Raw genomic sequence first — 13,138 nt, 5'->3', positions numbered from 1 at the left:
TAGTACTTTTTCTTAAATAGCATTTTTCAAATTGATACTCATGGTATGTCAAGAAAATAGCGAATCGACCGACTTGAAATTTTGCATAAATGTGAAGTACGTGACACTATCTATTGCGAGCAAGATATAACACAACATTCTATTTAGCTTATAAAATAAATAATATAGAATTAACGAAAGCAATACTCAGCACGCGTCCAAGTATTCAATCTACAGAGATCATTCTTGTTTTAAGTATGTCATACATGCGTCAGGGGACAGTGAACGTGTCACCGTATCAACTACTATACCTGTCATCAATATACACAGACCATAGTTCGTATCTAGAAGTATTCCTTTTACTCTCTGTTACTGAATCTGTTCAAGATCCCAGAATATGCAAGAATCCTCAAGTGTTTCGTTTTCCTCAGATCACAGACTGCATTACACAATATCCACGCGACTATACGATACTACACGCGACTAATATTTTCAGCTCCCAACTCAACGTCTACAAGTACTTCGAGAACCCATCGACGTTCTGTTAACCCTCGAGTAGACACGTTCACAATTGTAACATAAATAGGTACTCGACTCTCAATATATTTTCCTCTTTTATAATTCTGAATAAATACCATTTCTTCCCTATCTCTGTCTTGTAAATACTCCCTTTAATTTTTCCTAATTTAATTCAAAAATAGCTAATCTACATACGCAGCAGCACATAGTATGCCCCAATAGGGACCTGCTAGACCCCCGTGCGCTTGCCGAATCTTTCGACTGCTATAGACGACCAATCGATCAGTCGACGTTCAACTCATGAAAAAGTCTTGCGCGCACGTTGCGCATCATGTTAAGGGTTAACGAAACGTCGAAATCGATTTTCTAAACGAACCCTGCTTCCACCAGAAAGATTCGACTGTTTAGACGAAGAAAGGCATCGAGCTGGCTCGATATCCCCGCGCTATCCTCGTCCCGTCTTTCCTAACTGCATAATCGTTCCGTCGATAAGGCGTTCGGACGCATAAGTTTAACGAGTACCAACTGAGAGGGTACTCGAGTTAAAACGTAATTAACGGGGTTAAGTATAAGAAGAAAAGCCGGGGTAGCCGATGCATCCAGGAAAACCAGGCAGATCGGGTTTCCCTCGCCTCGCTTCCGGGTATTAAATATATATATATGTATATCGAGTAAAAAGTGGCAATCTTCGATAAATTACTCCGCAAGTACTTTGTACATCGAGTGAAAGTCGAATCCCTTTTGTTCTCCACGGCCTAAGGGCTCTAAACGATTCGTCCCGCGAGGACCTACTCCCAACCATTCGTTTCCATTTTAAGACTGTTGAACGACGGATACCGTGGTCTCCGTTATGCCACCGCCATCGCGACATATGCTCGAGGATGTGGTGGTCCCTTCCGACGGCGCTGGAGCCACCGTCAGCTGTCTCTGCTCCATATGATCGAGAGTTTTCTCGATGGCTCTTAATCTCTTCTCCAGGCTAGTCGTGCCTAAGATTCCCACTTGCAACTGCGGGCCCAGAGGCAAAATGGCCAACAGCCACCACGTCCACGATGGACCATCTGGCAGTCGTGGCCAATCCTCTTCGGTGTCTGGCATTCGACCGAATACCCGTTGGATTTCCGACTGCTGGGACGATGGCACCGTGTCCCACCATCTTCTGCCTTTCGCTCGGACCTGCGAGGACGATTTTTAATTGTATTTTGTTCCAGTGAATTTGAAAGGTTGCTGTTTCTTTCGCGTAATTGTAGAATAGGGGTCGGATTAGGGGAAAGGCGGAGGAACGCTGTGATACGTTTTTTTAAAATGAGACCGAGATCAATTTTGTGTAGGCTGATGGATGGAAAGAAACTGTAGAACATTAGCTGTATTTGGCAAGCCATTGTTCTTTAATTTTACGGCTGAACTTTTACGAAAATGAATGTTGATGATGAGAGAGACAAACAATTATTATAGAATTAGTAATTTTAGAAATATTGGAATTTGTGAATATTGAATTCATTGAAAATATTGAAATAAATTTTCAGAGAAAGGTATCCAGATAAAAAAAGATGTCCGGATAAATATCGAAGCGATTAGAATACAAGCATTATATTTAAAAACAATTCCGATGCCAAATGATCAGAAAAGTGTTAAATAAAATTAAAATTCGTGTTGCCCCTGAGACATTAAGACTAAAATTTGAAATTTTTATTATAAATTATAGACACACGTGTAATATTGAAAACTGTCTTGGTAATGAATATTTTTCTGAATGCTACAAGTGTAGAGATCGATGTTTTATGAGTAATTAATTATTAATTAAAATTGAATGCATTTAATTGCAGGTCACTTACCTTGTCGTGTAATTCCAGGAGGTTCAACAGTTGGTCTTCCTGTACCATCGTGTCTCTCAGGAATTCCACTTGAGCCGTGTCATAGCCATCCCTTTCTCCCCCAGAGAGAACCCTGAATCTCCTTCCACCGACTGTGCTGAGAATACTGCAACCGTCTTTCAACAGAACTCTGTCCCGAATCTCGAGCATGGTGCCATATTCCGCGTATCTGAAAGATTCAACAAAGTCATGAAATAATAATAATTATTATAGATAAACTTCACATCCGAGTATCAGAGAAATTAATGCAAAAACTACTGAAACTTTCATCCTTGTATAATTTCTATATTTACACTCGTCGTAAATGCATAAATATCCGTAGTCTAGTTATGACTCTTACATAAACCTACAGAATAAGAAGATTCCGAGTGGAAGTAGTTACCTTTTTGTCCCCGTCGCTTCCCTGTTGAGACACGCCGCGATACCAAATTGACGGACCCCGCTTTCGACGCACCTTCTGACCATTAGCCTGTATCTGGGCTCGTAGACAAAGAGAGGACAAGCGACGCACGGGAATGCCGTGGTGCAAACGAACACTGCTATCTGCTCGCTACCCAGAAGACCGAGTCCCTGGACAAGCTCTAATCGGTGGCTGGCCGCTCTCGAGGCGTATTCCGTCGGAGCTACGGTCTTCAGAGCCCTCTCCACGAAGTCCGTCACCGTCTTCTGGCTGCTGGCCAAGTACTGCGAGCAAAGAACACTTTGGTAAGTCGACCAGAAGTCTCGGCCTACTCGAGAGAAACCTTCAACGGAAAAGATTTCGTCGGCGAGTCTCGTGACTTTTTCGCGAGCCTGAATCCTCAAAGTTCTCCTTTGACAGGCGCTTTCGAGGCCGTCTACCCCGAGGACCACCATTAATCATGAATTTAAACGTTTCACCTGCAACGTTGTACGCAGCGCGCGTCAGACCTCGGATTAGCAATGTAGATTGTTCGAGCGTTGATGCAGTTGGCGTACGTTTCACGCTTGTTACATCTTTGAATTATGAGAAAAACGGTAACAATAGTAGCGTTCGCGTTCCCGTTACCGTTTACACTGTTATTTGTCAGGATCAATGTGTAGTATCTCGTGCAACCTATTTTTGTTACGTTATTAGAGTATACATACCGATTGCGGTTATCGATTACAGTGATTTGTATTTGCATGTAACATCATTACCATTTTTGTAATAGCACGCGAACGGTAAACAAGTTTTTCAGGAAGAAGTAATTCCTACTTCGGTAAGTTAACAAGTTCTTCGAGTGGGAAAGAGAATTAAAAGATTTCCTTGAACTATTTATACAAAGAAATATTATATTATACCGGCACAGTAAGAATGAAAACGGAAAGTGAGTATAATTTGTGGACTTTTCAGGGCAATTTAAAATTATACAGATGCTGTACAATAGGTCAAATAACGTGATAAATAACACACGAGTGTAACGATCCAGACATATTACCGCTCTTACGATGCGTATAAATATTTTATTATATAGAAAGTTAATCCTAGTTTGCGCGTTAGAGAGACATCTATTGTGTATTCAAATTTTCAAATCAATCGTTCAATTGCATTTCGACACGTTCTGTTTGAAGATACACAAGTTACAACTAGGCTGCGGGTTTTGTGTGTTTATGATATAAACAAAGTGAACCTAATAGGAACAAACTGAATTGTAAATAATGTCGACAAAACGATGCGTAATAACGCAACGTAGTTTAGGAGAAAGGGAATTAGAAGAGATATAAGATTGCGGGCTGCAAAATTTCTTTAACGTCATTAACAATGATGCCTTGCGGAGACAATTGGTAACGACGCCACGAACGCGGAAGCTGCTGTTCGACGGCCCTGGTGACCGCAAACAATAATCATTTCAATCTGCAGCATCGTTAACCGCTAGGAAGTATTATGTCTCATTTACGGACAGGTGTTGCTCGACGGTCCACGGAGGGTTATCGTGTTCCAGGGAACGTCGTTCAGGATTAACGGATCGTGACTAACGAGTCGCGTTTACGGAACCGGGGAAATTGACGTGGAAAATCCGAAGAATCCGTCGACCGAGAAAACGATACCAACCGAACGTGGTCGCGGGAAAAACAACGATCAGAAGTCGAAATAACCGATACGCGTAAAACGGGGAAAACTATAACGTGACATCAGTATTCTGTCCGTCATGTTCCCTGTTTTCTGCCTGTAAAAGATTTCAATCGAAAAACGTAGGGAATTTCATGGAAATGTTGACACGTCGGGATGTTTGGAGTTGCGCTTGACATGGATACCAAACTTTGTATCGATTTTTTTCAACTGCGATTCGTTGGAAAAAACTGATATAACTTTTTAAATAAATTAATATTTTTCAATGAAATTTTGAAGAATATCTTAAATTGCTTTTTTCACATCACATTTTTCAACATGTAAATATCAAAGATTATCATCTTCTTTATTGAAAAATAAAAACTCGATATTTTTCTCATTGTAACATTAATATTTCTTCTTTGTGTGATATACATAAAAATCATTGTAAAGGTGTAGGGAAAATTTACGACATATTCCGACTACAACCTGAAATGAAATTCAAACGTTGAACTTGTGTCATATCTCTCTAACGTATACACAGTTCCAATATTGATAATCACGAAATAAAAGAGAAAGTTGAAAACGCATATAATTATTTTAATTATTAAATCATCTGTTATGATATTTGTAAAAAGAGATCGAACCATTTGTATTGTTTTATATATTTATTTTAAGACAGACATATGAAAATCTCAATGACGCATACTTTTTGTTTCACGGAGTTAATCGATTTGTGCAATGAACGGCTCAATAGTTAATATGAAATTTAAAAGTCTGTGTGTTTCCCTATAATTCCTACTATTTTTCACTTTTTTCGTTATGCACGGCGAAGATTACGGTTTAATATGCCGAGTGATCGTTATCTGGAGAGGAAAAGACTACTTACATCGGCGAGAGACGTGACGCACAGAGGACACGCTGAGGAATAGTCCAGACAACGATCCAAACACATCCAGCAATACGTGTGCCCACACGGCGTCGTCACGGGTTTCCATAAAAGTCGACAGCACAGGATGCAATCCAATTCGCCCGCCGTGCCACCGGAAAGAGGTGGTAAAAGTATTTCAGCGGGTCTCGCTTCGAGTCCTGAAAATATCACAGGTTTTATTGATTACAGCGTAAATCGATCCGATCAACAGAAATAACGATTCAACAAACATATTAACCTTTTGTACTTCAAGATATTTTTAGAAATATTATTGACATCGAATTCATTTTATGGCGTCATGTTTGAAAATTGCAAGTGTTCTTTTTCCTATAAAAATTTATGACCGAAGAATTATAATTTCCATGTATATTAAAACGACAAAATTCTGTCCATACATCTGTATACAAATTCTGATATTTTCAGTCGTTATAATGCCATTACGTGCCAGTTTTATTATTTCGTTCAGTAACGAAAATCAAAACAATATTCATCACTTCTGAAGCACTTCTAAATTCTTAGTTGCGAGAGAATTGTAAATATTGTCGTAGATCTATCCTAACGAGAAAAGTTGAAACGATTCTCGGATAACCAGCACGCGATTGTGAAAAAAATATTTGGCGTGTGTATTTCCACCCTGTTCGCGCTTTAATCAAATCGTTATTTTTAAATAACTCGCAATCGAGGACCTGTTCATCAATGGTACACATTCGGTCGCACGTATCGTGCTTAAACGTGCACCGCCGGTTATTAATACGAAATGTCAGATAAAACGTAATCGGTTAACCTTTCCAGGCTGGAATTCTTTTTCGCGAGAACCCGAAGTTTCGTTTAGTAATTAACAATCTAACCAATTCGTAAAGTATTTCGTGTAGATTCTAGCATCTCGTTGATATATAATTGTTAATCTGCAGATATTATGCATTAATCGCGAACGCTAATATGGCAAACTCGTATTAAACGATCGTGAATAAATATTTCTGAAATTAATATAATTATGTATCTACGTAAATACTCGTGTGACGTAAGTTGATGCAATCATATAATTTCGTTTACAGAACTCCATACATGTTTACTGCATTCATTTTGCATGTTTTTCGTGTTTGTGTAAATCACAAACGGGCCAAAACAATAATGTTCGAACGATGCGTCGATCCTTGGATACTAATTGAAGAATTCCTTTGTTTGTATATAAATGATTTTTTAAAGTTTGTGATCGTTCAACTTACTTTTTAATTTCTCTATGTCTTGGTACACGCGATCCAGGCCGGCCTGCAGCTTGGTGTTGTTCTGTGGTGCTGGGTTTGACAAGAGCCTCCGCCTAACAGTCTGAAATGAATCAACAAGCATAATTGGATTAAGCGCGAACTTTAATCCCGAATTATTAGGATTGACACGATTAGTGCTCCTTTTCTTTGAAATACAATTCATCTGTATTTGTAACCAGACGCTGCGCGATTCTATGAGATTTAATGGCTTGTTACGCAGCCTAGGAATTTCTCTGAAACCTAATTCCACATTTCGTTTTTCCCTTTTTCCCATAACTACCGCTATCGTTTATCTCTGATTATCTACAATTTCAACTTGAGTAATTTTGCAAACGAATTCATCGATTCCGACACCTCGCGCTAATATCGTGTTTACTCGATCTCATTTTATCGTATTCTTTATTTATCTCTCTTGTCAAACAAGAAACAGCTTTACTCTCGTGTGACTCCGCTTCGTCAATAACGAAAATCAAGAGAATTCGAAATCTTATTAACGAGGGGATTTGTAATTAAACGTGGCAATCGATACTGGTTACCGGACACCAAGCAGTTTATCCTGGCAACGAGATCGATGGTGATTGAAACGTCTAGTTTATATAAGTTTCAGTTATCCGAGCGCTTATTACCGACACGATATCCGTATTGCATCGTCCATCTACAATAATTGTAAATCGATTGTTAATTACGCGGGTATCGTTGCAAGAGGTCTCGCGTTGTAAGAGCGGTATCCGTAACGATCAGATGCACTGATCTCCTAGCAGAAAACAAAATAATTAATCGAAGTAAACAAGGTGTAATCGAGAACACGATGAGGACGATAATTATTGTCGTCGTGTCAGTTATCATTTAATGAACAGGAGCAAGCGAAATGAGGAAAATGTACGCAACCGAGAGAAGAAAATTGTTGCTTAATTGCAGATATCATAGCTAGGGTGGCGGTCAATTATGCCAGTTGCTTCGTTCTTTTATCTCTAGCGGCTTGTTCTCGTATACATGACTAGATTACTAGTTTCGAATTAAATTCAGATGATATTTGTATTCATACTTTGTAACACTTTGACCATGCAAATGATATCCCCTATCAAACGTACAACTTGTGTTTAAAAAACGGTGACACGAAAAAATGTAAACCTGAAATTCTAGTATTCTGATTTATTTACTTGAAAGAAAACTTGAATCTGTTTCGAATCTACCTAGAACTGCAAATACTGTTACGCTTGGTCGAAACTTGAATGAAAAACTTATCGGGGAATTACATAATCTTGTTTTTCTCCTATTCGACATTCTTTTGTATTAAAAATGTGACGTGTTTAGTGATGTCGTTTATGCACTATTAATATAAAGTAACGGTACAAAAATTAATAGAAAGTAATTCATTTTAGCAAGGAAAGAAATTAGATGATTTAATAAATACTATTGTATTCGCAAATAAATCTCTACATTTACTAAGTATTCAACTCCACAAACGACGAAACTTATCATCGCAACGTTTCGTTGCAAAAGTTACACGGTAACCTAACATTTTAAGAATTGCCTCTCACGCTTCTAAAGATAAAGTTCGCACCTGTGGAAACTCCTCGTCGCCGCTGCTGCTATTGTCTTCGCAGTCGGAACCGTTCAGGATCGCTCGACGGTTCCTCTTGAGATTCATCATCTGATGACGACTCCTCGTGCGCGACACGCCCTCCGATAGATTGTAGGGCGAACGGGATGGCACGTTGTAACGACGGTGACCAATCGACAGCACTTTGTACAGCACCTGAAGACAATACGAAACGATAACTTTTGTAATCCTAATGTAACTATACATACAGTGAATGCATAAAATGATAATTAACGAATGTATTTTCGATTTCTTCGTTAAAGATATTATAATTAAAACAAGTGTCGAAAATGGTTCGATTTGGTTCAATTCAAACTTGCTTCCCTTACGTAAGGTAATACTCTCGTTGAGAATATCAGCAAATCAAATGTTCCTGTTCGTTACTAAACATCCCGCCTAATCGATCCATGAAATCTAAATTCCGACTGTTCTACGGAACAATCTCTTGAAATGCAATTAAATTTCTTTTTCATCGTTAATGTGGGATAAAGCCGTCTTTAGCGTTACACAAGATATCCGTTTATCGTACGGTACATCTTTCCAGTTAATTAAAAGTCTCACGCTTTAAGAAAACAGCATTCGACCATGTTTCGCAAACGCGTGCAAAAGAGTTATTTCGAAATGTGCGTAATCGCTGCTTACTGCTTTTATTCGCGCAGCAAAAGAAACAGAAGAAACGTAACATCTTTTTCCGTTTGATAAACTGCAAATGTTTCCGTCGTCCGAATACCCTGCAATTTGCTGGAAGAGCAGCTTGCGTACAGCGCGAGAAACGCAGAAACGTGGAATAATCTGCAAAATTTCGTGCCACCTTGTGCAACTTCCCGACAGGTCGCATCCGGAACATTTTCACCGAAAGAAAGTGCTCAGCCAGTGGCATCTCATTGTTCGCCCTATGACGCGGACGCTACGCGAAAAGAATGATGCCTCGATCTTACATAAGTACCGGTGCAGCTTGCGTCAATGATTCCAGCCGGCTCTCCGGTTACACAATGATCGTTCGAAATTCAATTTGTCCGAGGGTACCTCTGCGTTCATTCGATCCTCGAATTCGCCCGTTAACTCTTTGAGTCATAGCGATAAGTGTACCGTCTATGAGTTGAGTCGAGTCGAGGTACCAACAACGCTGTTACTCATCTTGCATTCAGTTTGCAATTATTTTTACGAATTCGTTGTGTTCATAGAGTCTCTAGTATACAAATATGCAAAATTTAGATAACTACGCGATAAGTTCATAGTAGACTTTCTTTTGAAAGCAACAAATTCAATATCGCTTTTTATTATCAAACTAATAACCTAGAGTACACATCTGCATTAGATACTGGCGCCTAAAGCGAAATGTTTTAAATTTACCCGACAGCGAATGGGTTAATTATATTACATATCACAAACAATTTTTTTGTCGTATTTTCTATGATTTCTTTATAACAAACTTACGAATAAGTCTATTTTATAATAAGTCTCGTACGATCTAGTCCTGTCAATAGCATAATTCATAGACGTCTATTCCACAGAAATACATCGGATTAAATTCCAAGAGATCAGACAGCATCAATTTCAATACGTCTATTGGTAAAAATGTTAAGTTTCAAAAGAATGTCTCATTTTGGGAACAGATATTATCGTAAATTTTAAACAAAAATGTTAAAGAAATTTTCGCGTTATTGCCTCAAGATGTATACTAATAATTACCAAAAGGTTTCTTTTCTGTATTTCCTATGGTTTAACTATGGTTTTACTTGATTGGACGATCTCCTTAAGACAGAAACCGTAACGACTCACTCTCAGAGAATGGAAAAACGATACCCGCGATTTAAAGACTCGAACGTATCGAGTAGCGAGTAATTACCGCTGGCCTTGCCTTGAGTGTAGACTAGCCTTGGGTCACTCACCTGTAGTCTTATTGGAACGCACGATCGACGCATCGATTGATACGCCGGCGAAGAGGCCAGCGAGGAAATAAATTTCCATTATATGTACCACTGATATTCTCGCCGTTATTTTTCATTCGATCGCTTCGGAGAGCCCGTTGGAATCGTCGTGAGGTTTATTATATAATAAGACATCGAGTCGTCGACGCTGGTCGCTCTAACACTCCGTGTTATTCATGAAAGTCAATTCGCGGAATATTTATTCCCGTCTTAGCTCATTCATCTCCCGCCTACGTCGGAAATACGAAACTCGCGATTATTTGCGCGTCTAGCGGGGGAAAAAGTGACTACGATCACGATTAACGAGACGGTTGCGGAAAATCGGTTTCCGTTCAAAGTTGATCGACGAAGGCGTGACTTTTTACGCTAGTTTCTCGGCAATTCAGTTGTCACCTGTGATAATTAACTCTTTCAAGAATATAAAAAGGGAGTTTTTAAAATCTTTTCAATGTTCTAACTGTCAAAAATGAGAAGGATCTTGTTTAAATCGCAGATGGTAAATAGAAGTTCTGTATATGTTTATTCGATCGAAGAGATATTCAAGTAAGCTGTTATTCATTCAACGTGAAGTTTGTACTTTAACTCGATAAATATCTAATCGAAAATTGTTTACCTTTCATGCGCTATTCGAAATGATTGATCTAGATATGAATCTACCTTTTATTGTTGATGACCTTTTTCTCAGAAATAAGAAAGCGGAGATGGGCAAAATTTTATCTCAATAATAAATGTCAAATAGAAATTCTACATGTCACTTTATTCGTAACAATATTGTGGCTGTATTATTCAGATTGCTAGTTTTACTCAATAATCTAATCTGAAGTTGTTTAGCTTTCGTTTGTTATTCGAAATTTGTTATGTATAATAATAATAATAACAATAATATATAATATATTATATCAAAATCGTAATATATAAGAATTTTGGTCATCTTTGTTATCAGCTCCATGAAGCTTAGTTATTATGATCGTCACGAGTTTTTCTCGTGAAGTCAGATTTAATCAGATTTAATTAACCCTCTGATTCCCAGCGAGACTTTTGAATTCTTTTGATTAAAGACAACTTCGATCTAAAATAGTGCATACACTTATGCACATGATTGCGATCTAGACTATTTCGTCAACAAAAATTTAAAGAAATGCTTTCATTTTGGTTTATTAATAAAATTTAAATTTGCTAAATTTAGTATTTAATTTTCTCTATAAAGCGTCATTTTAGGTGATAATTACATTCCTCATGAAAATCTACAGATTTTAATCAAATGCGATAAGATTAGGCTGTGCTTTTTATGATCTGTGATATCTTGCATATTCATCACATAATAGACCCGTATTCTTCTTGCGTTCGTCGCTCTCGCGTCCATAACGACGACTGACTTTTACAGGTAGAAGAGAATCAGGAATCAGAGGTTCCGTATGATCGAGAACGAAGAGCAGAGAGATCGTCACATTACGTAACAAACAGTACACTCTCTTCAAATAGTATACCTACTTGCGAGTGGTTATCACGGGTCACTCACCTGACGACTATCATACCGAGTCATTAAGCTGTACCACTAGCAGCCGTACCGGAAATGCCGTCGTGCACAGACGTCCACTTCTTTTGTGTACGTTCGTGACTCTGGCTACAATATCTTGATCTCTCTCTCCCTCTTGCTCGCTCATTTATACCGTTCGTTTACGTACTCCCTGTTTATACGATGCTCTCGACAATATCAAAATTGGAATGAATGTTAATGGCTCTTTCTCTGACGATACGGTTGAAATATTGCAATTTCCTTGCTTACTATATCGTTAACACGATGGTCGCTACGTCACCCGCAAATGGATGACCTGACTTTTCATTATGGAAGTAAAAAAAAAATGAATTCCGTATGTGAGGGGTCAAAGAAAAATAAATCTTGATAGGATTCGTAAATTTGACGACGATAAAATTTTAACTTTGTAGACATTTTCACGAGTTTTAGTCTGGCAGGTAGTGTTTTTAAATGACCTGAAACTCGACGTGTCACTGATAGACAAAATTTCATCCGTTTAACAGACGGCGAATCATAAAAACTCTTTATTCGGAATATTTATAGAACTGTTACAGAGGTACAAGATAACAGTTACTGGAGTAGAATTTTATTCGTTCAACGTACAATGTAAATTCATTTTGGAGCTTAGACCTTGTTTATCGCTCAGAAAACTTGTTTATCTTTTATTCCTTACGCGAAAAATTGTATCTACATAAGTACTTTACTCATCTTTGCTCAACGCAGACTGATTACAGATGCGGTAATCCTCATGTTTTTTATGTTTCACGTCAAACAAGATGTTTACTTGTACTTGTTGTATCTGTGGGATTTACATATGTCTACTGTCTGTTCTTAAACTGATTTTTGTATTTTTGGAAATGTTCCCAAATTGAAGTACGACAACATAATAGAAATTTGATTTATACCGTCTGTTATACCAAATACATGTATTTTAAGAACAAAATAAACAACTGTTTGAAAGCAAATTTTGTTCTCTTCTTTCGAGAAATCCCTTAAATTTCAGGTGTTTTTTAGAACCGGTCGAAATAAGAAGGCAGCTCCAAACATTAATCCACCCCCCCCCCCTCCCCCACCACTCTGAAAATAAAGGATGGAATCCGAAACGACATGATTTCATAATTAGGTACCTATGCTATAATATAAAAAAGAAAAAGATAGAAAATTTCAAAAATCTGAATTTTAAATCGTCTCTTTTTAGAGCTGCCTCTTTATTGATGTACCACCCCTCAATTATAACTAACAATGCGTCTTCATTCGACATTATCTACGTTGCGTTCCGCGGTGGCTTGCAACTTTACCACCACCGTATTATTATTATTATATAACGTCGTTATTATGCAAATATGAAAGAGTGTACATGTCATAACGAAGAGTAATAGCATATTTACGTAAAGGCGAAGTACAGATAAACGGTGATTTTGTAAACCTGACATCGGAGTTGTTGCACGA

At 38.1% G+C, this 13,138-nt stretch overlaps 1 protein-coding gene across 1 annotated transcript in view; it reads right to left on the bottom strand.

The window, feature by feature from the left end:
• Nucleotides 1-273: 273 nt before the first annotated feature.
• LOC128874783 (LON peptidase N-terminal domain and RING finger protein 3) overlaps nt 274-13,138 on the bottom strand; it is a 64,661-nt gene continuing 51,796 nt past the window's right edge. The window contains exons 4-9 of the mRNA XM_054119849.1: nt 8,183-8,377; nt 6,580-6,679; nt 5,312-5,511; nt 2,755-3,056; nt 2,334-2,541; nt 274-1,674 (exon numbers count right to left, since the gene is read on the bottom strand). Of these exons, the coding sequence (XP_053975824.1) occupies nt 1,312-1,674; nt 2,334-2,541; nt 2,755-3,056; nt 5,312-5,511; nt 6,580-6,679; nt 8,183-8,377 (1,368 nt within the window). The 3' untranslated portion in view covers nt 274-1,311. The remainder of the gene's footprint in view (nt 1,675-2,333; nt 2,542-2,754; nt 3,057-5,311; nt 5,512-6,579; nt 6,680-8,182; nt 8,378-13,138) is intronic.

This window comes from Hylaeus volcanicus, chromosome 1 (genome assembly GCF_026283585.1).
Source record: "Hylaeus volcanicus isolate JK05 chromosome 1, UHH_iyHylVolc1.0_haploid, whole genome shotgun sequence".
In the NCBI taxonomy this organism is placed as follows: domain Eukaryota; kingdom Metazoa; phylum Arthropoda; class Insecta; order Hymenoptera; family Colletidae; genus Hylaeus; species Hylaeus volcanicus.
This window is presented reverse-complemented; position numbering and strand designations above follow the sequence as displayed.